Consider the following 25,881-nt stretch of genomic DNA (forward strand, 5'->3'; position numbering starts at 1 on the left):
CTCTGTCTCTCTCTCTCTCTTTCTCGCTCTGTCTCTCTCTATTTGGCTGCCAAAATTGCACATTTTGGCTTTTCACCCAATAAATATTTGATTTTTTCTTCCTTTTTTATAGTTTCAAATTCTTTGTACTGAATGATAATTTTGGAAAAGAAAGATTCTCTTAGGTCTGAGTATTTGTCACAGTGTAATAGGAAATGCAGCTCTGTCTCTACCTCTCCCTGGGGGCAGAGTGAGCAGAGCCTGTCCTCTCTGGGCAGCCAGGTTTGCCTGTGACGACCGGTCTCTATAGCCAGACTGTGCTCACTGAGTCTGTACCTAGTCAGTGTTTTTCTCAGTTTTCTATCAGTCACAGTGGTCTGATAGTCTGCCACCATGTACTGTCTGTTTAGAGCCAAATAGCATTGAAGTTTACTTTGATTTTTTGTGGTATCTTTCCAATAGGTGATATATTTTTCTTTTTGCTTTGTGATGACTTGGTTGGGCCAGATTTTCTGAGTGCTGTCCTGAGGCTCTATAAGGTTGGTTTTGGTTAGTGAACTGAGCCTCAGAACCAGCTGGCTGAGGGGACTCTTCTCTCTCTCTCTCTCTGTCTCTCTCTCTCTCTCTCTCTCTCTCTCTCTCTCTCTCTCTCTCTCTCTCTCTGTCTCTGTCTCTGTCTCTGTCTCTGTCTCTGTCTCTGTCTCTGTCTCTGTCTCTGTCTCTGTCTCTCTGTCTCTGTCTCTGTCTCTCTCTCTGTCTCTCTCTCTGTCTCTCTCTCTCTCTCTCTTCATCCCTCTCCCACTTCACACACAGTAACAGCGCATCAGTAAAAACCAGGTATAATTTAAACTACTTCCGCTGGTGTTGATTGGCTTGGTGGTTTAAAGCACCTGGCCATATCACCTAAATGGCTTATGGTTTTACCAAGTGTCAGGTGAGTTCCTTTTAGTAGCCTGAGTGATCATAGATATGTTAGTGCTGTCTTGTTAGTCTCTCAATGTACCAATATGCTGTTGTTGCCCTAGATCTGGGATTTCCGAGACTTGTTAACTCATGACATTGGCAATAGGAGTTGGCAAGACAGCACAAACAGATCTGGGACCAGGCTATGAATTCCTTCATTCTCATTGTTCCATAATACTTCACACAATACATTCAGACCTGTGGGATGAATAGGCCCAGTGAAAAGGCCTGTGTTTGTTCACATTTAACACCTGTCCAGGTAACTGTAGGTTATTCAATAGCCCCGTCGTCCACCCAAACGTCTTAGGAGGACCCGACTGAAACCAGTCCAGAACTTCAGTTACAGCACATCTTATGACACTGTATACTGAGCTAGCATGCACAAGCACGTATTGGTGTGTGTGTTGCTGTTGCTTGAGGAATGAAAGGAAATGCTGGTGTGGGACAGGGTTTGGGCTACAGTAGGAGGAGATGGTGGTGGATGGGAAGAGAGGGGTCACATGACCCCATTGCCCACCGGCCGGTTGGTCGGTCGGCAGGTAGTTAGATTGAGATCCAGTGGAGGAGCAGGGGCAGGAGGAGTAGCAGGTAGCTGAGACTTCCTCCCAGTTTGGATGCGTTTGCTGTCACGTTGCAGTCGTTAAAGAAACAGCAGTGAACTCTGACCCCTGGCGACCTGTAACCCTGACTGTTGGCCTGGCTACAGAAAGACTTGTAGGAGCAGGACTTCATCACTCCGCCTGAGAGAGCGTGAGAGAGAGAGAGAGAGAGAGAGAGAGAGAGAGAGAGAGAGAGAGAGAGAGAGAGAGAGAGAGAGAGAGAGAGAGAGAGAGAGAGAGAGAGAGAGAGAGAGAGAGAGAGAGAGAGAGAGAGAAGAGAGAGAGAGAGAGAGAGAAGAAGAGAGGAGAGAGAGAGAGAGAGAGAGAGAGAGAGAGAGAGAGAGAGAGAGAGAGTGAGACGGAAAGTGTCGATGGAGTTTGGGAGAGAGGGAGAGGGAACAGAGGGAGAGAGGGAGAGAAGGAGGAGTGAGGGAACAGGGGGAGAGAGGGAGAGGGAGGAGAGAGGGAGGAGAGAGGGAGAGTGAACAAGGGGAGAGAGGGAGAGAATGAGGAGAGAGGGAACAAGGGGAGAGAGGGAGAGAGGGAACAGGGGAGAGAGGGAAAGGGAGATGATTTAATGTATTGTAAGTTCTTGTTATGTTATGAGCTTTATAATGTTTTATTATCAACATTTAACACAGTTTAGGAATTTTGCGGAAGTTACTGAAATTGTGCAACGACAGCAGGAACATACAGATGATTAAACTAATTAAGACCCTTGTCTGATTGTAAGTCTCTCTGTTATCTATGATTAACCTAATTAAGACCCTTTTCTGATCATACGTCTCTCTGTTATCTATGATGAACCTAATTAAGGCCCTTGTCTGATCGTAAGTCTCTCTGTTATCTATGATGAACCTAATTAAGGCCCTTGTCTGATCGTAAGTCTCTCTGTTATCTATGATGAACCTAATTAAGGCCCTTGTCTGAAGTCTCTGTTTATCTCTTATTAGATATTTTCATGTCCCACGGGAAGCCCCTGGCCTGGGGGTCCAGACAGAACAGCCTGTCAGGTCTATACACACACTCACTGTGTAACTCACTTCCTTGTCCTCGGACCAAAGCGCAGGCGTCAGAGTGGCTTGGACAGGTTGCGGAGCCCTGTTGATTGCAGTCCTCATCATTAGAGCCCATGCAGGTATAGCATCGTAGGGCTTCACCTGGAGAACGAGAGGAAAGAGTGTTAGCAGTAGAAGAGGAAGAGAGAGAGAGAGAGAGGAAGATAGAGTAGTGTCACACCAGCCTTCGCTTTGGCTCCCCCTCCTGTCCAGCTCAGGTGTTCGGCGTCGCCGGCCTTCTAGCTGCTGCCGAACCTGCTGCTGGCAAACGCCCTTCACTCATCAACCCTGGACTTGTCTCGTCATCATTACAAACACCTGGTTCCTATCCCCACTCTATCACTGTATATATACTCCCTCTGTCATTTGTCTTTGTAGGTCATTGTATATGTTGCTTGTTTTTCTGAGAGGAATCTCTCCTACTATTTCCCGAGTACTTTATATTTTGCGCTTTGGGTTTCGTCCCACTTTCAGCTATGGTGCTTTAAAAATTCAGTAGTTCTAAACCTGCGACTGCCTCCTGCCTACTCCTCTCTACACTTGTGACAAGTACACAGTGGCAGAATACCTGACCACTGTGACTGACCCAAACTTAAGGAAAGCTTTGACTATGTACAGACTCAGTGAGCATAGCCTTGCTATTGAGAAAGGCCGCCGTAGGCAGACCTGGCTCTCAAGAGAAGACAGGCTATGTGCACACTGCCCACAAAATGAGGTGGAAACTGAGCTGCACTTCCTAACCTCCTGCCAAATGTATGACCATATTAGAGACACATATTTCCCTCAGATTACACAGACCCACAAAGAATTCGAAAACAAACCCAATTTTGATAAACTCCCTTATCTACTGGGTGAAAAACCACAGTGTGCCATCACAGCAGCAATATTTGTGACCTGTTGCCACAAGAAAAGGGCAACCAGTGAAGAACAAACACCATTGTAAATACAACCCATATTTATGTTTATTTATTTTCCCATTTGTACTTTAACTATTTGCACATTGTTACAACACTGTATATATACATAATATGACATTTGAAATGTCTTTATTCTTTTGAAACTTCTGAGTGTAATGTTTACTGTTAATATTGATTGTTTATTTCACTTTTGTTTACTATCTACTTCACTTGCCAATAAAGCCCTTAAATTGAATTGAATTGAATTGAGAGAGAGGTAGAGAGAGAGAGGGAGACAGGTAAAGAGAGAGGGAGACAGGCAGCGAGAGAGTGAGACAGATAAAGAGAGAGGGAGACAGATAGAGAGAGAGAGACAGGTAGAGAGTTAGATGGAGACAGGTAGAGAAAGTGTGAGACAGGTAGAGATGGAGAGAGACAGGTAGAGATGGAGAGAGACAGGTAGAGAGAGAGGGAGACAGGTAGAGAGGGAGACAGGTAGAGGGAGAGGAGACAGGTAGAGAGAGAGTGAGACAGGTAGAGAGAGGGAGACAGGTAGAGAGAGAGGGAGACAGGTAGAGAGAGAGAGGGTGACAGGTAGAGAGAGAGGGAGACAGGTAGAGAGAGAGGGGGAGACAGGTAGAGAGAGAGGGAGACAGGTAGAGAGAGAGAGACAGGTAGAGAGAGATAGGGAGACAGGTAGAGAGAGAGGGAGACAGGTAGAGAGAGAGGGAGACAGGTAGAGAGCGAGTGAGGTAGAGAGAGAGGGAGACAGGTAGAGAGCGAGAGAGGTAGAGAGAGAGGGAGACAGGTAGAGAGAGAGTGAGACAGGTAGCGAGAGAGAGAGGGAGACAGATTGAGAGATATGGAGACAGGTAGAGAGAGAGAGAGAGAGGGAGACAGGTAAAGAGAGAGGGAGACAGGCAGAGAGAGAGTGAGACAGATAAAGAGAGAGGGAGACATATAGAGAGTGGGAGACAGGTAGAGAGAGAGGGAGAAAGGTAGAGAGAGAGAGACAGGCAGAGAGAGAGGGAGACAGGTAGAGAGAGAGGGAGACAGGTGGAGAGAGAGAGGGAGACAGGTATGAGTTATGATACCAAGCATAGGAAATAGTTATGACACATGCACCAAGCATAGGAAAAAGTGATGACACATGCACCAAGCATAGAGAACAGTTATGAAACATGCACCAATCGTAGAGAACAGTAATGAAACATGCACCAAGCAAAGAGTACACAATGCAGAAGACTTTAAAGGTCACCAGTCCCTCCATACTTATAAAGGACATCACATCATCCAAGCAGACAACATTTCTTTCCAAAACATCGTTTTACAAACCGTATTCAACCTGACCATGACGTCACAAAGACGTTATGACTTCATTGCAACCAGTTTAGCCTGCTGGGACGTCAGTCTTCAGACGAAGCACAGAGGTAAACAACAGGGTCTCTTATCTAAAGACAACAACAAAAGAGTGGTTCACAGCAGTAGTTTTCAAGCCTCTCCTCGGGGACCCCCAGACGTTTCACAATGTTGTTGTAGCTCTTAACTAGCTCACCTGATTAACCTATTTAAGGTCTTAATGACTACTTGAATCAGGTATGCTAGCTGTGGAATAGTTAAAATACATGGAGGGGGTCCCAGAGGAAAGGCTTTAAAATCCCTGGTTCCCTGGACCACCTCTGTTACATACAGTGAGGACATAACACCTTGTCAGCTGCCAAACCAGCAGAGAATTAACACCCTGTTTAAATGGATGATTGATTGATTGATTGATTGATTAATTGATGAAATTATTGATTTTATTTGACAGTTTAAGAAATACATATACACACAGTACATACATTTTAAAACGTATCAGGGATAACACAATAAAGTCAATGACTTATTTCCATTGTGGTCCCTAAAAGATTCATAACAGACGTCAGGAAGGTGACTAGCTAGTTCGGGGTGTGTGTGGCGGTTGTGTCTAGGTTGGGTTGGGTTGGGTTGTCGACAATAAAGTTCATCTTATCTTATCTATAGTTAACTAGCGTCAGTCTATTGCCAGTCCAATAGTCATCCTGACAGACCTTCAGTCTATTGCCAGTCCAATAGTCATCCTGACAGACCTTCAGTCTATTACCAGTCCAATAGTCATCCCGACAGACCTTCAGTCTATTACTAGTCCAATAGTCATCCCGACAGACCTTCAGTCTATTGCCAGTCCAATAGTCATCCCGACAGACCTTCAGTCTATTGCCAGTCCAATAGTCATCCCGACAGACCTTCAGTCTATTGCCAGTCCAATAGTCATCCCGACAGACCTTCAGTCTATTGCCAGTCCAATAGTCATCCCGACAGACCTTCAGTCTATTGCCAGTCCAATAGTCATCCTGACAGACCTTCAGTCTATTACTAGTCCAATAGTCATCCCGACAGACCTTCAGTCTATTGCCAGTCCAATAGTCATCCCGACAGACCTTCAGTCTATTGCCAGTCCAATAGTCATCCTGACAGACCTTCAGTCTATTGCCAGTCCAATAGTCATCCCGACAGACCTTCAGTCTATTGCCAGTCCAATATTCATCCCGACAGACCTTCAGTCTATTGCCAGTCCAATAGTCATCCTGACAGACCTTCAGTCTATTGCCAGTCCAATAGTCATCCCGACAGACCTTCAGTCTATTACCAGTCCAATAGTCATCCTGACAGACCTTCAGTCTATTGCCAGTCCAATAGTCATCCTGACAGACCTTCAGTCTATTGCCAGTCCAATAGTCATCCCGACAGACCTTCAGTCTATTGCCAGTCCAATAGTCATCCTGACAGACCTTCAGTCTATTGCCAGTCCAATAGTCATCCTGACAGACCTTCAGTCTATTGCCAGTCCAATAGTCATCCCGACAGACCTTCAGTCTATTGCCAGTCCAATAGTCATCCTGACAGACCTTCAGTCTATTGCCAGTCCAATAGTCATCCTGACAGACCTTCAGTCTATTGCCAGTCCAATAGTCATCCTGACAGACCTTCAGTCTATTGCCAGTCCAATAGTCATCCTGACAGACCTTCAGTCTATTGCCAGTCCAATAGTCATCCTGACAGACCTTCAGTCTATTGCCAGTCCAATAGTCATCCTGACAGACCTTCAGTCTATTGCCAGTCCAATAGTCATCCCGACAGACCTACTACCAGTGGTGGAAAAAGTAACCAATTGTCATACTTAAAGTAAAAGTAAAGATACCTTAATAGAAAATGACTCAAGTAAAAGTGAAAGTCACCCAGTAAAATACAACTTCAAATCAAATCAAATCAAATTGTATTTGTCACAAACACGCGTTTAGCAGATGTTATAGCGGGTGTAGCGAAATGCTTGTGCTTCTAGCTCCGACAGTGCAGTAATATCTAACAAGTAATATCTAACAATTTCACAACTTGAGTAAAAGTCTAAAAGTATTTGGTTTTAAATATACTTTAGTATCAAAGGTCAATGTAATTGCTGAAGTATACCCTACTTAAGTATCAAAAGTAATTTCTAAATACTTATATTAAGCAAACCAGATTGCACAATTTTCTTGTTTTGATTTATTTATTGATAGCCAGGGGGACACCCCAACACTCAGACATCATTTACAAATGAAGCATGTGTGTTTAGTGAATCCGCCAGATCAGAGGCAGTAGGGATGACCAGGGATGTTCTCTTGATAGGTGTGTGAATTGGACCATTTTCCTGTCCTGCTAAGCATTCAGAATATAACATTTTGGGTGTCAAGGAAAATGTATGGAGTAAAAAGTACATTACTTTGTTTAGGAATGTAGTGAAGTAAAAGTAAAAGTTGTCAAAAAAATAAATAGGAAAGTAAAGTACAGATACCACAAAAACTACTTAAGTAGTACTTTAAAGTATTTTTACTTAAGTACTTTACACCACTGCCTATTACAGTGTATTACTGTAGTCATCCTGACAGACCTATTACAGTGTATTACGGTAGTCATCCTGACAGACCTATCATAGTGTATTACTGTAGTCATCCCGGCAGACCTAATAAAGTGTATTACTGTAGTCATCCTGACAGACCTATCACAGTGTATTACGGTAGTCATCCTGACAGACCTATTACAGTGTATTACTGTAGTCATCCCAGCAGACCCATCACAGTGTATTACTGTAGTCATCCCGGCAGACCCATCACAGTGTATTACTGTAGTCATCCTGACAGACCTATTACAGTGTATTACTGTAGTCATCCTGACAGACCTATTACAGTGTATTACTGTAGTCATCCTGACAGACCTATTACAGTGTATTACTGTAGTCATCCCTGCAGACCTATTACAGTGTATTACTGTAGTCATCCTGACAGACCCATCACAGTGTATTACTGTAGTCATCCTGACAGACCTATTACAGTGTATTACTGTAGTCATCCCGGCAGACCCATCACAGTGTATTACTGTAGTCATCCTGACAGACCTATTACAGTGTATTACTGTAGTCATCCTGACAGACCTATTACAGTGTATTACGGTAGTCATCCTGACAGACCTATTACAGTGTATTACGGTAGTCATCCTGACAGACCCATCACAGTGTATTACTGTAGTCATCATGACAGACCTATCACAGTGTATTACGGTAGTCACCCTGACAGACCTTTTACAGTGTATTACTGTAGTCATCCCAGCAGACCCATCACAGTGTATTACTGTAGTCATCCCGGCAGACCCATCACAGTGTATTACTGTAGTCATCCTGACAGACCTATTACAGTGTATTACGGTAGTCATCCTGACAGACCTATTACAGTGTATTACTGTAGTCATCCTGACAGACCTATCACAGTGTATTACGGTAGTCATCCTGACAGACCTATTACAGTGTATTACTGTAGTCATCCCGGCAGACCCATCACAGTGTATTACTGTAGTCATCCTGACAGACCCATCACAGTGTATTACGGTAGTCATCCTGACAGACCTATTACAGTGTATTACTGTAGTCATCCTGACAGACCTATCACAGTGTATTACTGTAGTCATCCTGACAGACCTATTACAGTGTATTACTGTAGTCATCCTGACAGACCTATTACAGTGTATTACTGTAGTCATCCTGACAGACCTATTACAGTGTATTACTGTAGTCATCCTGACAGACCTATTACAGTGTATTACTGTAGTCATCCTGACAGACCTATTACAGTGTATTACTGCAGTCATCCTGACAGACCTATCACAGTGTATTACTGTAGTCATCCTGACAGACCTATTACAGTGTATTACTGTAGTCATCATGACAGACCTATCACAGTGTATTACGGTAGTCATCCTGACAGACCTATTACAGTGTATTACTGTAGTCATCCCAGCAGACCCATCACAGTGTATTACTGTAGTCATCCCGGCAGACCCATCACAGTGTATTACTGTAGTCATCCTGACAGACCTATTACAGTGTATTACGGTAGTCATCCTGACAGACCTATTACAGTGTATTACTGTAGTCATCCTGACAGACCTATCACAGTGTATTACGGTAGTCATCCTGACAGACCTATTACAGTGTATTACTGTAGTCATCCCGGCAGACCCATCACAGTGTATTACGGTAGTCATCCTGACAGACCTATTACAGTGTATTACTGTAGTCATCCTGACAGACCTATCACAGTGTATTACTGTAGTCATCCTGACAGACCTATTACAGTGTATTACTGTAGTCATCCTGACAGACCTATCACAGTGTATTACTGCAGTCATCCTGACAGACATATTACAGTGTATTACTGTAGTCATCCTGACAGACCTATTACAGTGTATTACTGTAGTCATCCTGACAGACCTATCACAGTGTATTACTGCAGTCATCCTGACAGACCCATCACAGTGTATTACTGTAGTCATCCTGACAGACTTATTACAGTGTATTACGGTAGTCATCCTGACAGACCTATTACAGTGTATTACTGTAGTCATCCTGACAGACCTATCACAGTGTATTACGGTAGTCATCCTGACAGACCTATTACAGTGTCTTACTGTAGTCATCCCGGCAGACCCATCACAGTGTATTACTGTAGTCATCCTGACAGACCTATTACAGTGTATTACTGTAGTCATCCTGACAGACCTATCACAGTGTATTACTGCAGTCATCCTGACAGACCTATTGCAGTGTATTACTGTAGTCATCCTGACAGACCTATTACAGTGTATTACTGTAGTCATCCTGACAGACCTATTACAGTGTATTACTGTAGTCATCCCGGCAGACCCATCACAGTGTATTACTGTAGTCATCCTGACAGACCTATTACAGTGTATTACTGTAGTCATCCTGACAGACCTATTACAGTGTATTACTGTAGTCATCCCGGCAGACCTATTACAGTGTATTACTGTAGTCATCCTGACAGACCTATCACAGTGTATTACGGTAGTCATCCTGACAGACCTATTACAGTGCATTACGGTAGTCATCCTGACAGACCTATTACAGTGTATTACTGTAGTCATCCTGACAGACCTATCACAGTGTATTACTGTAGTCATCCTGACAGACTTATTACAGTGTATTACTGTAGTCATCCTGACAGACATATTACAGTGTATTACTGCAGTCATCCTGACAGACCTATTACAATGTATTACTGCAGTCATCCTGACAGACCTATTACAGTGTATTACTGCAGTCATCCTGACAGACCTATTACAGTGTATTACTGTAGTCATCCTGACAGACCTATTACAGTGTATTACGGTAGTCATCCTGACAGACCTATTACAGTGTATTACTGTAGTCATCCTGACAGACCTATTACAGTGTATTACTGCAGTCATCCTGACAGACCTATTACAGTGTATTACTGTAGTCATCCTGACAGACCTATTACAGTGTATTACGGTAGTCATCCTGACAGACCTATTACAGTGTATTACTGTAGTCATCCTGACAGACCTATTACAGTGTATTACTGTAGTCATCCTGACAGACCTATTACAGTGTATTACTGTAGTCATCCTGACAGACCTATTACAGTGTATTACTGTAGTCATCCTGACAGACCTATTACAGTGTATTACTGTAGTCATCCTGACAGACCCATCACAGTGTATTACTGTAGTCATCCTGACAGACCCATCACAGTGTATTACTGTAGTCATCCTGACAGACCTATTACAGTGTATTACTGTAGTCATCCTGACAGACCTATTACAGTGTATTACTGCAGTCATCCTGACAGACCTATTACAGTGTATTACTGTAGTCATCCTGACAGACCTATTACAGTGTATTACTGTTGTCATCCTGACAGACCTATTACAGTGTATTACTGTAGTCATCCTGACAGACCTATTACAGTGTATTACTGTAGTCATCCTGACAGACCTATTACAGTGTATTACTGTAGTCATCCTGACAGACCTATTACAGTGTATTACTGTAGTCATCCTGACAGACCTATTACAGTGTATTACTGTAGTCATCCTGACAGACCTATTACAGTGTATTACTGTAGTCATCCCGACAGACCTATCACAGTGTATTACTGCAGTCATCCCGACAGACCTATTACAGTGTATTACTGTAGTCATCCTGACAGACCTATTACAGTGTATTACTGTAGTCACCCTGACAGACCTATTACAGTGTATTACTGTAGTCATCCTGATAGACCTATCACAGTGTATTACTGTAGTCATCCTGACAGACCTATTACAGTGTATTACTATAGTCATCCTGACAGACCTATTACAGTGTATTACTGTGGTCATCCTGACAGACCTATTACAGTGTATTACTGTAGTCATCCTGACAGACCTATTACAGTGTATTACTGCAGTCATCCTGACAGACCTATTACAGTGTATTACTGTAGTCATCCTGACAGACCTATTACAGTGTATTACTGTAGTCATCCTGACAGACCTATCACAGTGTATTACTGTAGTCATCCTGACAGACCTATTACAGTGTATTACTGTAGTCATCCTGACAGACCTATTACAGTGTATTACTGTAGTCATCCTGACAGACCTATTACAGTGTATTACTGTAGTCATCCTGACAGACCTATTACAGTGTATTACTGCAGTCATCCTGACAGACCTATCACAGTGTATTACTGTAGTCATCCTGACAGACCTATTACAGTGTATTACTGTAGTCATCCTGACAGACCTATTACAGTGTATTACTGTAGTCATCCCGGCAGACCTATTACAGTGTATTACTGTAGTCATCCCGGCAGACCTATTACAGTGTATTACTGTAGTCATCCCGACAGACCTATTACAGTGTATTACTGTAGTCATCCTGACAGACCTATTACAGTGTATTACTGTAGTCATCCTGACAGACCTATTACAGTGTATTACTGTAGTCATCCTGACAGACCTATTACAGTGTATTACTGTAGTCATCCTGACAGACCTATTACAGTGTATTACTGTAGTCATCCTGACAGACCCATCACAGTGTATTACTGTAGTCATCCTGACAGACCCATCACAGTGTATTACTGTAGTCATCCTGACAGACCTATTACAGTGTATTACTGTAGTCATCCCGACAGACCTATTACAGTGTATTACTGTAGTCATCCTGACAGACCTATCACAGTGTATTACTGTAGTCATCCTGACAGACCTATTACAGTGTATTACTGTAGTCATCCTGACAGACCTATCACAGTGTATTACTGTAGTCATCCTGACAGACCTATTACAGTGTATTACTGTAGTCATCCTGACAGACCCATCACAGTGTATTACTGTAGTCATGCTGACATACCTATTACAGTGTATTACTGTAGTCATCCTGACAGACCTATTACAGTGTATTACTGTAGTCATCCCGGCAGACCTATTACAGTGTATTACGGTAGTCATCCTGACAGACCTATCACAGTGTATTACTGTAGTCATCCTGACAGACCCATTACAGTGTATTACTGTAGTCATCCTGACAGACCCATCACAGTGTATTACTGTAGTCATCCTGACAGACCCATCACAGTGTATTACTGTAGTCATCCTGACAGACCTATTACAGTGTATTACTGTAGTCATCCTGACAGACCTATTACAGTGTATTACTGTAGTCATCCTGACAGACCTATTACAGTGTATTACTGTAGTCATCCTGACAGACCTATTACAGTGTATTACTGTAGTCATCCTGACAGACCTATTACAGTGTATTACTGTAGTCATCCTGACAGACCTATTACAGTGTATTACTGTAGTCATCCTGACAGACCTATTACAGTGTATTACTGTAGTCATCCTGACAGACCTATTACAGTGTATTACTGTAGTCATCCTGACAGACCCATCACAGTGTATTACTGTAGTCATCCTGACAGACCTATTACAGTGTATTACTGTAGTCATCCTGACAGACCCATCACAGTGTATGACTGTAGTCATCCTGACAGACCTATTACAGTGTATTACTGTAGTCATCCTGACAGCAGTGTATTACTGTCCAGGGAAATGAAGGTCAGTGACTCTGGGTTTTCTAAAGTGTTGTTGGTCTACTGTCCACTAGCCTGAGTGCCTGTCTGTTTGCTCTATCCTGATGACTCTTTGTTCTTCCAAACTGTTTGAGTTTGGAGTTGGCGCAGAGCCAAAAAACTGGTCCGGGACCAGTCTAACTGTACACACCTTGGCTGTAGTAATCATGTGCGGTACCAATGTCTCTAACTTGTTGTCCACTTTTCTGGAGTAGTGAGTAATATGCACAGGTGTTCACATCAAAAATAAATCCTACAGTTTTATTTATTCTCTAAACTTCTAAGATAAACAAAAAAAATATGAAAGGTACTGTTTTAACTGACATATGACATTTATGGGTCTCTTTAAATGTCTCTCTTTAGAATCAGTCTTTAATGTCCTTGCTCATACCCCCGGCTAACCAGAACCATGTAATAAAACTGTCAACATCCTCCACAGTATCCTCCTTTCACCCTGCATTATGGCCAACAATGTCGTCTCAAGCCTGAGAGCACGACTTTACTTCGATCAATCAGACATGGCTGTGGAGAAGGGAACAACTTAGAAGAGAAGTCAAAACCCAAGTCAAGTCAGAACAATAGTCTGAGACGTCAGTTCAACATTTGGACAGCCTGGGAAATTTATCGGAATCAAGTGTAGTCTCTATACTCTCCCTTTCAACCAACGTCTTCCTTTTCTTTTTTTTGTAAGATTGTATTTTATATTTCATAAACAATACAAAACATGCACACACAAAACGACATCATACAAACATCAACTACATCACACCTGCCCAAACCCACCCGCTCACACCCCCAATCTCCTGCCTCGCTCTCCGCCACATGGCCTCAAACTGCACCATTTTGTTTCTCTCCGTTGCCCCACGCACTTTCAATATTTAAATAATAAAGCAATCGATTTTTTTGCATTGTGTTAATGATGGCAGATTGATTTCCAAGATTTTAGTATACGTTTTTTCAAGATGAGTGACGAGGAGAGCATTTCTGTACCAGTAAAATCCCACCACTGACACCAACCGCCCCCAGTTATCATAACCTTTGACCCAACGACACAGAACCTTTCAATCAATCCGGTTCTCCATACCTTTTGTTATCTTTTACCTCAGCATTTTCTGTGCAAACAGAAAACAAAGGCACATGAGGGGATTTCCGTGCTGCTAACGCTAATTCCTGTTAACAGTGTTGACATGCTGACACCCTGCCTTGCGCCACAGATGACCCCAATCCTCCCTGTTACACGCACACACGGACACGTGCGCACATTACACACTTTTATGATTAGCCCATAGGCCTATTAGGAGATTAGCCAGTGTGAATGAATACTAGTTAGAGGATGACAGATGGCAAAAAACCACCAAGATGTTTCTCGAATATATAAGACCATGTATGTTTCTTGATTTGTAAGCATGGCTGCCATTGAACAAATATTCAACATCAAATGTGCCACACAACAAATAGTACAGTATTTGTCTTGGTCATGGTAAACTGCATACTTTCAGAGGCTTAGAGAAACTAAAACTGACCAAAACTATACAAAGACATTCGATCCCAATTTGTCCATTAACTCAATCCCACTTAGTCCATTAAAAAGTTGTGAAAAGATTGTGAAGATTCATTAAAGGGTGTCATTTAAAAGGACAACAGCAGTAAACAACAGTGGAATAAGTCAAGCTGAAGAGGGTAGGAGGCAGAGAGAACAAGACAGAGGCAAGAGTTTCTGGAAGTGGGAAGAGGTTATGCAAGGCAGAGCGGCCAGGAGAGAGAGGGGCCAGGAGAGAGAGAGGGGCAGGAGAGAGAGGGGCCAGGAGAGAGAGGGGCCAGGAGAGAGAGGGGCCAGGAGAGTTAGGGGCCAGGAGAGAAAGGGGCCAGAGAGAGAGAGGGGCCAGGAGAGAGAGGGGCCAGGAGAGTTAGGGGCCAGGAGAGAAAGGGGCCAGAGAGAGAGAGCGGCCAGGAGAGAGAGGGGCCAGGAGAGTTAGGTGCCAGGAGAGAAAGGAGCCAGGAGAGAGAGGGGCCAGGAGAGAGAGGGCCAGGAGAGAGAGGGCATGGAGAGAGAGGGGCCAGAGAGAGAGGGGCCAGAGAGAGAGGGCCAGGAGAGAGAGGGGGCATGGAGAGAGAGGAGCCAGGAGAGAGAGGGGCCAGGAGAGAAAGGGGCCAGGAGAGAAAGGGGCCAGGAGAGAGAGGGGCCAGGAGAGAGAGGAGCCAGGAGAGACCAGGAGAGAGAGGGGCATGGAGAGAGAGGGGCCAGGAGAGAGAGGGGCCAGGAGAGAGAGGGGCCAGGAGAGAGAGGGGCATGGAGAGAGAGGAGCCAGGAGAGAGAGGGGCATGGAGAGAGAGGGGCCAGGAGAGAGAGGGGCATGGAGAGAGAGGAGCCAGGAGAGAGAGGGGCCAGGAGAGAGAGGGGCATGGAGAGAGAGGAGCCAGGAGAGAGAGGGGCCAGGAGAGAGAGGGGCCAGGAGAGTTAGGGGCCAGGAGAGAAAGGGGCCAGAGAGAGAGAGCGGCCAGGAGAGAGAGGGGCCAGGAGAGTTAGGTGCCAGGAGAGAAAGGAGCCAGGAGAGAGAGGGGCCAGGAGAGAGAGGGGCCAGAGAGAGAGAGGGGCATGGAGAGAGAGGGGCCAGAGAGAGAGAGGGGCCAGAGAGAGAGGGGCCAGGAGAGAGAGGGGCATGGAGAGAGAGGAGCCAGGAGAGAGAGGGGCCAGGAGAGAAAGGGGCCAGGAGAGAAAGGGGCCAGGAGAGAGAGGGGCCAGGAGAGAGAGAGCCAGGAGAGACCAGGAGAGAGAGGGGCATGGAGAGAGAGGGGCCAGGAGAGAGGGGCCAGAGAGAGAGGGGCCAGGAGAGAGAGGGGCATGGAGAGAGAGGAGCCAGGAGAGAGAGGGGCATGGAGAGAGAGGGGCCAGGAGAGAGAGGGGCATGGAGAGAGAGGAGCCAGGAGAGAGGGAGGGCCAGGAGAGAGAGGGGCATGGAGAGAGAGGAGCCAGGAGAGAGGGGCCAGGAGAGAGAGGGCCAGGAGAGAGGAGCCAGGAGAGAGGGGCCAGGAGAGAGAGGGGCCAGGAGAGAGAGGGGCCAGGAGAGAGAGGGGCCAGGAGAGAGAGGGGCCAGGAGAGAGAAGGGGCCAGGAGAGAGAGGGGCCAGGAGAGAGAGGGGCCAGGAGAGAGAGGGGCCAGGAGAGAGAGGGGGCCAGGAGAGAGAGGGGCCAGGAGAGGGAGGGGCCAGAGAGAGAGAGGGGCCAGAGAGAGAGGGGCCAGGAGAGGGAGGGGCCAGGAGAGAAAGGGGCCAGAGAGAGAGGGGCCAGAGAGAGAGAGGGGCCAGGGAGAGAGAGGGGCCAGGAGAGAGAGTGGCCAGGAGAGAGAGGGGCCAGGAGAGAGAGAGGGGCCAGGAGAGTTAGGGGCCAGGAGAGGGAGGGGCCAGAGAGAGAGGGGCCAGGAGAGAGAGGGGCCAGGAGAGAGAGGGGCCAGGGAGAGAGAGTGGCCAGGAGAGAGAGGGGCCAGGAGAGAGAGAGGGGCCAGGAGAGTTAGGGGCCAGGAGAGGGAGGGGCCAGAGAGAGAGGGGCCAGGAGAGAGAGGGGCCAGGAGAGGGAGGGGCCAGAGAGAGAGGGGCCAGGAGAGAGAGGGGCCAGGAGAGAGAGGGGCCAGGAGAGGGAGGGGCCAGAGAGAGTGAGGGGGAGATGAAGAAAGAAGAAAAGGGTGAAGCAGAAGAGGAAGAGGAAGAGGAAGAGGAAGAGGGAAACAAAGGCTGAGATGGAAAAGATGAACGGCAAGAAGAAAAGAGGACGGATAGAGGGATGAAAAGATGGAAGGATGAAAAGAATGGAAGGATGGAAAGAATGGAAGGATGGAAAGAATGGAAGGATGGAAAAAGTGGAAGGATGGAAAGAATGGAAGGATGGAAAGAATGGAAGTATGAAAATAATGGAAGTATGAAAAAGCATAAGAAGAGGGCAAGGTGGCGACCAGAAAGGTAGAGAGATCCACCAATTTCTCCCCAAACATACAAGGCAAACAGAACAAGAGAACGTGTGAGAAAGTCCTTACTGTATGAAGTGAGGAAAAGTAGCGAGACAAGGAGTACGGTACAGTTCTGGACAGCTCTCATGTTGCTGGTCCTTCTTGGTCCTTCGTTCCTGGTCCTTCCCTGGAGCGATGCGATCACACAATGAAAAGCAGGTTGTTTGCTGCTAAACCCCTTCTGATCTTAATCCTGTCTTCTTCTATCAGGGAGCTAATACCTCTGCACAGACCAGATCAGCGGTTACTGGTTAGCGGTTAGCTTCTCCACTGGGGGCCTATGGCTCGGTTAGCAACGTCTCTGTCTCTGTCTTAAGACCCGCAGGGTGTTTCCTTCCAACCACACCTAATCAGTAGAGAGAGAGAGAGATTGGGAAGCAGTGGGACTCATCCTACTGTGACCACTCCCTAACCACACATGACTCCGCCCAACTCCACCCTGCCTGCCTGCCTGCCTGACCCACCCCACCACACCCCTCTCAGTCATCACTTCTCATTTCCATCATCAACAGGAAACTGTCAGGAAGAAACTGAGCAAGTTGATGAGGTGTTATTGTTACAGTTGAGCTAATGCAAGTAGCAACTAGGTAGGTAAAACATGGACTTAACCTACTAATAGACTTAGCTTACTAAACCATAGCTATCCAAGCACTCTGTGTAAATCTCCTACACAGTACCGGCAGAGGAGGAAGAGCCTCTCAAGGTTTTATTATTATTTACTCTGGATAAGAGCGTCTGCTAAATGACGTAAATGTAATGTAATGTAAATTAATGGAGAACGCTGATCCGAGAGCAGCACTGCATTTCTTTCAACCCCTGTCTGTATCGACACATGCTCTAACGAAGCACTTACTGGAAGTTCTCCCCTACGTGGTGTTTTGGGAAACGCATGTGAGTTCTTCGGCTGTTATAGAAACAATGCATTTGGACTGGACCAAATCTGAACCAATCATAGACATATATGTTTCACAAGTTTGGACAGCACAGTACAGTAGTGGTTCTCAAACCTCTCCATGTGGACCCCAGGGTGTTCCATGCAATTGATCTATTCCAGAACTAGCACACCTGATTCTATTCCAGAACTAGCACACCTGATTCTATTCCAGAACTAGCACACCTGATTCTATTCCAGAACTAGCACACCTGATTCTATTCCAGAACTAGCACACCTGATTCTATTCCAGAACTAGCACACCTGATTCTATTCCAGAAGTAGCACACCTGATTCTATTCCAGAACTAGCACACCTGATTCTATTCCAGAACTAGCACACCTGATTCTATTCCAGAACTAGCACACCTGATTCTATTCCAGAACTAGCACACCTGATTCTATTCCAGAACTAGCACACCTGATTCTATTCCAGAACTAGCACACCTGATTCTATTCCAGAACTAGCACACCTGATTCTATTCCAGAACTAGCACACCTGATTCTATTCCAGAACTAGCACACCTGATTCAACCTGTCAACTGAGCTCTTGAATAGCTAGTTCAGAGCTACAGTTAAATGGTGAAACGTCTGGGGGTCCCCCGAGGAGAGGTTTGAGAACCACTGCAGTAGAGCACAGCGGAGTGCAGTACATTACAGTATTTCAGAATGGAAAAGGAACCTGATTTCAACATCCGGAAAATATGTATTTTCAACGTCCGGAAAATACGTATTTTCAACTTCCGGAAAATACATATTTTTAAACTTCCTGAAATACATATTTTCACCTTTTCATTCAGAACCTAAAATTAGCCCAACTTCAATGTCTGGAAAATACGTATTTTAAACATCACTTTGCTTACTGAAAAGTAACTTAACACTGTTGATCAGTCAGTGCAAAATTGTATTAAAATGGCATGAAGAACATTACATTGACAGAGGAGGGTGTACTGAATTTACTGCATCCTAATGTAAGGGCTGGAATTTGTTCTGGATGCTCGAGCAGCAACGCGTCTGTCTCGTGTGATGAGCTAGCTAATTAGGTAGCCTAGCTAGCATGTGTACACACTGCAATGAGTTTAGTTGACAATGCACAGCCAATGCGCTACTCGCAACTGCATTGACCGGGTTTAGATTCAACGTAGCGAACATTTTCTTAGCAAGACGACATGTTTTAATCAGCTACAGTTTGTGTTGTGAGAGGCTGATCTTGGTTGAGGAAATGTAGGCTAGCTAGGAGTATTTGTGCTGAAACTGACATCCAGCTACATGTGTAGCTATCTAGCCAGTTTGACTGTATCATGCCAAAGTAACTAGATGAGCAATGCCCATTGCATGTATTATAAGTTAGCAGGACTTTACTTAGCTAGCTATGCTTCATGGAAGTAAAGTAGCTAGCTAGGATATATTGTCAACATTGGTACAGTCTCGTTGGCTTGTAGCTACTGGCTAGTTGGCTAGCTAACTGGTACAGTCTCGTTGGCTTGTAGCTACTGGCTAGTTGGCTAGCTAACTGGCTATAATAGCAGCCAAGTACTTTCACTAGCTTATTTGTTTGTGCTCTGATTTAGTTTACACAGATGACTGCAGCCAAATGAAAAACCCTCCATAGAAAAATATAACTATCTAGCTAACTTCCTTTGCTAGTAGCTTGCTTCTCATCCATCTGGTGTTAGCTACAGTGGGGAGAACAAGTATTTGATACACTGCCGATTTTGCGGTTTTCCGGTTTTCCTACTTACAAAGCATGTAGAGGTCTGTAATCCAGAAAATCACATTGTATGATTTTTAAGTAATTAATTTGCATTTTATTGCATGACATAAGTATTTGATCACCTACCAACCAGTAAGAATTCCGGCTCTCACAGACCTGTTACTTTTTCTTTAAGAAGCCCTCCTGTTCTCCACTCATTACCTGTATTAACTGCACCTGTTTGAACTCGTTACCTGTATAAAAGACACCTGTCCACACACTCAATCAAACAGACTCCAACCTCTCCACAATGGCCAAGACCAGAGAGCTGTGTAAGGACATCAGGGATAAGGCTGGGATGGGCTACAGGACAATAGGCAAGCAGCTTGGTGAGAAGGCAACAACTGTTGGCGCAATTATTAGAAAATGGAAGAAGTTCAAGATGACGGTCAATCACCCTCGGTCTGGGGCTCCATGCAAGATCTCACCTCATGGGGCATCAATGATCATGAGGAAAGTGAAGGATCAGCCCAGAACGACACGGCAGAACCTGGTCAATGACCTGAAGAGAGCTGGGACCACAGTCTCAAAGAAAACCATTAGTAACACACTACGCCGTCATGGATTAAAATCCTGCAGCACACGCAAGGTCCCCCTGCTCAAGCCAGCGCATGTCCAGGCCTGTCTGAAGTTTGCCAATGACCATCTGGTTGATCCAGAGGAGGAATGGGAGAAGGTCATGTGGTCTGATGAGACAAAAATAGAGCTTTTTGGTCTAAACTCCACTCGCCGTGTTTGGAGGAAGAAGAAGGATGAGTACAACCCCAAGAACACCATCCCAACCGTGAAGCATGGAGGTGGAAACATGATTCTTTGGGGATGCTTTTCTGCAACGGGGACAGGATGACTGCACCGTATTGAGGGGAGGATGAATGGGGCCATGTATCGTGAGATCTTGGCCAACAACCTCCTTCCCTCAGTAAGAGCATTGAAGTTGGGTCGTGGCTGGGTCTTCCAGCATGACAGCGACCCGAAACACACAGCCAGGGCAACTAAGGAGTGGCTCTGTAAGAAGCATCTTAAGGTCCTGGAGTGGCCTAGCCAGTCTCCAGACCTGAACCCAATAGAAAATCTTTGGAGGGAGCTGAAAGTCCGTATTGCCCAGCGACAGCCCCGAAACCTGAAGGATCTGGAGAAGGTCTGTATGGAGGAGTGGGCCAAAATCCCTGCTGCAGTGTGTGCAAACCTGGTGAAGACCTACAGGAAACATATGATCTCTGTAATTGCAAACAAATGTTTCTGTACCAAATATTAAGTTCTGCTTTTCTGATGTATCAAATACTTATGTCATGCAATAGAATGCAAATTAATTACTTTAAAAATCATACAATGTGATTTTCTGGATTTTTGTTTTAGATTCCGTCTCTCACAGTTGAAGTGTACCTATGATAAAAATGACAGACCTCTACATGCTTTGTAAGTAGGAAAACCTGCAAAATCGGCAGTGTATCAAATCCTTGTTCTCCCCACTATAGCTGTTGCGCAGCAACCGAGTTGTTGGTCGCGGGTTTTAGAACTCTGAGATTCGGCTGTTAGCATTGTCTTAATGGACAGAAGAAATGACGTGAGAGCGATAAATTGTACATTTAATAAAAACGTAGTCAATTCGACATTTCTTAAATCCAGTTGTCACTTTACGGACCCTGTAGTCTCGTTTTAATCCGAGGTCTAGAATTTGAGCTAGGTAGGCGCAGAAAATACTCCTTAATAAAATCTGGTACGTGGTTCTCAGTAACGGCCGGACGGCTCATGACGAGAGACGGGGAGTGTGTTGTGTACCTCCAATCATGTTGGTTGGCACATTTTCATCGAGATTGGTGTCATATCGGCTTAGATATGATGGTAGGGATAATTGAATTTAACATTGAGCTTCAACCAATTCCTACACTATTGTAGGGGTGACATAACAATACAATCTGCCTCCTTCCTTACAGGTAAACACATTCACATATACAGTGGGGAAAAAAAGTATTTAGTCAGCCACCAATTGTGCAAGTTCTCCCACTTAAAAAGATGAGAGAGGCCTGTAATGTTCATCATAGGTACACGTCAACTATGACAGACAAAATGAGGAAAAAAAATCCAGAAAATCACATTGTAGGATTTTTTATGAATTTATTTGCAAATTATGGTGGAAAATAAGTATTTGGTCAATAACAAAAGTTTCTCAATACTTTGTTATATACCCTTTGTTAGCAATGACACAGGTCAAATGTTTTCTGTAAGTCTTCACAAGGTTTTCACACACTGTTGCTGGTATTTTGGCCCATTCCTCCATGCAGATCTCCTCTAGAGCAGTGATGTTTTGGGGCTGTCGCTGGGCAACACGGACTTTCAACTCCCTCCAAAGATTTTCTATGGGGTTGAGATCTGGAGACTGGCTAGGCCACTCCAGGACCTTGAAATGCTTCTTACGAAGCCACTCCTTCGTTGCCCGGGAGGTGTGTTTGGGATCATTGTCATGCTGAAAGACCCAGCCACGTTTCATCTTCATTGCCCTTGCTGATGGAAGGAGGTTTTCACTCAAAATCTCACGATACATGGCCCCATTAATTCTTTCCTTTAAACGGATCAGTCGTCCTGGTCCCTTTGCAGAAAAACAGCCCCAAAGCATGATGTTTCCACCCCCATGCTTCACAGTAGGTATGGTGTTCTTTGGATGCAACTCAGCATTATTTGTCCTCCAAACACGACGAGTTGAGTTTTTACCAAAAAGTTCTATTTTGGTTTCATCTGACCATATGACATTCTCCCAGTCCTCTTCTGGATCATCCAAATGCACTCTAGCAAACTTCAGATGGGCCTGGACATGTATTGGCTTAAGCAGGGGGACACGTCTAGCACTGCAGGATTTGAGTCCCTGGCGGCGTATGTGTTACTGATGGTAGGCTTTGTTACTTTGGTCCCAGCTCTCTGCAGATCATTCACTAGGTCCCCCCCGTGTGGTTCTGGGATTTTTGCTCACCGTTCTTGTGATCATTTTGACCCCACGGGGTGAGATCTTGCGTGGAGCCCCAGATCGAGGGAGATTATCAGTGGTCTTGTATGTCTTCCATTTCCTAATAATTGCTCCCACAGTTGATTTCTTCAAACCAAGCTGCTTACCTATTGCAGATTCAGTCTTCCCAGCCTGGTGCAGGTCTACAATTTTGTTTCTGGTGTCCTTTGACAGCTCTTTGGTCTTGGCCATAGTGGAGTTTGGAGTGTGACTGTTTGAGGTTGTGGACAGGTGTCTTTTATACTGATAACAAGTTCAAACAGGTGCCATTAATACAGGTAACGAGTGGAGGACAGAGGAGCCTCTTAAAGAAGAAGTTACATGTCTGTGAGAGCCAGAAATCTTGCTTGTTTGTAGGTGACCAAATACTTATTTTCCACCATCATTTGCAAATAAATTCATAAAAAATCCTACAATGTGATTTTTTTTCCTCAATTTGTCTGTCATAGTTGACGTGTACCTATGATGAAAATTACAGGCCTCTCTCATCTTTTTAAGTGGGAGAACTTGCACAATTGGTGGCTGACTAAATACTTTTTTTCCCCACTGTATGCTACCTGTTTGAGCAGGTCGGATAGGCCTCTGTTATCTCACCCTGTCCGGTAACAGCTGGCATCCTCCAGGGCAGTTCAGGCCATCCACTTATGATATATATTTAACACAACACTGTCCTGAAATAAATGAGGGGAGAGTTTCTGGCTTTGCTACAGCACTGGAAATCCCAGGTAGGGTAGGTGTAAGTGTGTGTGTGTGTGTGTGTGTGTGTGTGTGTGTGTGTGTGTGTGGTGTGTGTGTGTGTGTGTGTGTGTGTGTGTGTGTGTGTGTGTGTGTGTGTGTGTGTGTGTGTGTGTGTGTGTGTTTTAAAAACAGCCCATGTATTTATTGCCATCCTTTATTCCACGTTGTAAGCAGATGATGTACAGTATAGCTGTGCAGACCTGGGTTCAAACACTATTCAAAATCATTTCAATTACTTTATATGTGTTTGATTGACCTTTCCTGGCTTAAGAGACTAATAAAATAGTCTCAAAACTGCAAACTCCGCCCATTTGTCACTCCGGGCCAGGCTAGAGCAAACGCTGAAAGTATTTAAAAGATTTCAAATACTATTTGAACCCAGGTGTGTCGCTGTGCAGAGGTCTTTTTCAATGGCTCCCACCGTGTGAAGACATCAAACCATAGCAGAACTGTGACATACCGATCAGAAACGTAATTCATCAACTACCCTCTGTCCCAACAGCTGATTATTGCAGTAACAATTACTTTTCGTTAATCAATAATATCAAAATAAAGTCAAAAAAATAAAATCCCCATCAAGTTTTTTCTCCAAGAAAGCTATGACCCAAAACATGCCGCAAAAAAAGTATGTACAAGGTATCACGATCCAGGGAAGCCATTTAAACTGACAGAATATTGTATGAAAAATGCTAGTGTATCTTTATTATAATCAGAACAATGTCCTATTTACAAGTTTATATTTTGACACCTCCAACATGCAGTTATCTCTGTGATCAAGTATATCTCTTATTAACAGAACGATTCATTGATTTAGTCTGTAATATACACTGAGTGTACAAAACATTAAGAACACCTGCTCTTTCCATGACATAGACTGACCAAGTGAATGCAGGTGAAAGATCTATGATCCCTTACTGATGTCACTTGTAACATCCACTTTAATCAGTGTAGATGAAAGGGGAGGAGACAGGTTAAAGAAGGATTTTTAAACCTTGAGACATGGATTGTGTATGTGTGCCATTCAGAGGGTGAATGGGCAAAACAAAAAATGTAAGTGCCTTTGAATGGGGTATGGTAGTAGCTGTGGGAAGCATTGGAGTCAACATGGGCCAGCATCCCTGTGGGAGGCATTGGAGTCAACATGGGCCAGCATACCTGTGGGAGGCATTGGAGTCAACATGGGCCAGCATCCCTGTGGGAGGCATTGGAGTCAACATGGGCCAGCATCCCTGTGGGAGGCATTGGAGTCAACATGGGCCAGCATCCCTGTGGGAGGCATTGGAGTCAACATGGGCCAGCATCCCTGTGGGAAGCATTGGAGTCAACATGGGCCAGCATCCCTGTGGGAGGCATTGGAGTCAACATGGGCCAGCATCCCTGTGGGAGGCATTGGAGTCAACATGGGCCAGCATCCCTGTGGGAAGCATTGGAGTCAACATGGGCCAGCATCCCTGTCGAACGCTTTCAACACCTTGTAGAGTCCATGCCTCGACGAATCGAGGCTGTTCTGAGGGCTAAAGTGCGTCTCAATGTTAGGAACGTGTCCTTAATATTTTGTACACTCAGTGTGTATATATATATAATATATACACGATATTGCTGTTTGTCTTTTAATCTGTCGTTCATTCTCTCATGTTAAGAACTGATGACATCATCAGCAGTCCAACAGTCTTTCCCATCACTTGATGTCTTCAATCAATTATCTTTCTCTCTGTCACACACGCACAGACACACACACACACAAACTCCTACATAGTCTCATGATCTACATGTAAGTTCATGAGACTGGGTTGAACATGCGTGCATACAGACACCACACACACCCACCCACACCACACACACACCACACACATACCACACACATCACACACACCACACACACTCTCTCTCTCATTTATGATATAGAGTACATTTCTAAAAACCCTTTCACCGGACCCCTGATACAGGATACGTGGTACACATTACACATCAAAATGTACAGGGTGATACAAAGGAAGCCATTGACCAGGAGTTATCCTCCAATACTCTGGGGGGCGATGTTGCCAGTAGATACATGGAAATAGTCTGTCAGTAGTGTAGAACACCACTTTGGCCTCAGTTGTCCGTCCGTTTGTCCAGGAACGGAAGTAGAACAGAACACTTCCTGTCTTTCTTCGCTCTTCCTCCGAGGCCCTGGAGACACGGGCAGGACATGGCAGCGTTGCTAGCTCCTCCCCATCTTGGCGATCAGCTCGTCACAGATCTTGGTCAGCTCTTCGATCTCTTTGTTCTTTAAGGAAGAGAGACAAAACCAGGAGGTTAGAGTACATCCCTCTGAAAGCTGACAGGAGACCTGGGTTCCATTCTGTCATGTTTAGTAGGCCTGAGGACTTCCATCTTGGCTTTTGCTCAGAGGGCTAACACAGTCTTGTGGCATGCAGGACACCTGGGTTCGAATGCAGTCTTTCACATATAACATGTGAGTGTGTGTGGT

The 25,881-nt window shown here is 44.9% G+C and overlaps 2 protein-coding genes across 7 annotated transcripts in view; both read right to left on the reverse strand.

Moving 5' to 3' along the window:
• Positions 1–704: 704 nt before the first annotated feature.
• On the reverse strand, positions 705–17,316 carry LOC121555357 (CD59A glycoprotein-like). Of its 2 annotated transcripts, none has more exons than XM_041869189.2 (3): positions 17,017–17,316; positions 2,573–2,701; positions 705–1,682 (listed from the first exon to the last, which is right to left on the reverse strand). In XM_041869189.2, exons 1-3 carry the CDS (start codon positions 17,075–17,077, stop codon positions 1,486–1,488), a joined length of 387 nt encoding a protein of 128 aa, XP_041725123.1. In that variant the 5' UTR covers positions 17,078–17,316; the 3' UTR covers positions 705–1,485. The 2 variants fall into 2 exon arrangements, with proteins under 2 accessions (XP_041725123.1, XP_041725124.1); XM_041869190.2 differs by having other exon boundaries at positions 2,585–2,701; positions 17,017–17,313.
• Positions 17,317–24,849: 7,533 nt separating this feature from the next.
• The window catches only part of LOC123486008 (transforming acidic coiled-coil-containing protein 2-like), a 28,277-nt gene continuing 27,245 nt past the window's right edge, over positions 24,850–25,881 (reverse strand). For all 5 annotated transcript variants that reach the window (XM_045217154.1, XM_045217155.1, XM_045217152.1 and 2 more), the window contains one exon: positions 24,850–25,677. In XM_045217154.1, coding sequence (XP_045073089.1) covers positions 25,612–25,677 — 66 coding nt within the window. In that variant the 3' untranslated portion in view covers positions 24,850–25,611. The remainder of the gene's footprint in view (positions 25,678–25,881) is intronic.

This window comes from Coregonus clupeaformis, unplaced genomic scaffold (genome assembly GCF_020615455.1).
Source record: "Coregonus clupeaformis isolate EN_2021a unplaced genomic scaffold, ASM2061545v1 scaf0944, whole genome shotgun sequence".
Lineage (NCBI taxonomy): Eukaryota > Metazoa > Chordata > Actinopteri > Salmoniformes > Salmonidae > Coregonus > Coregonus clupeaformis.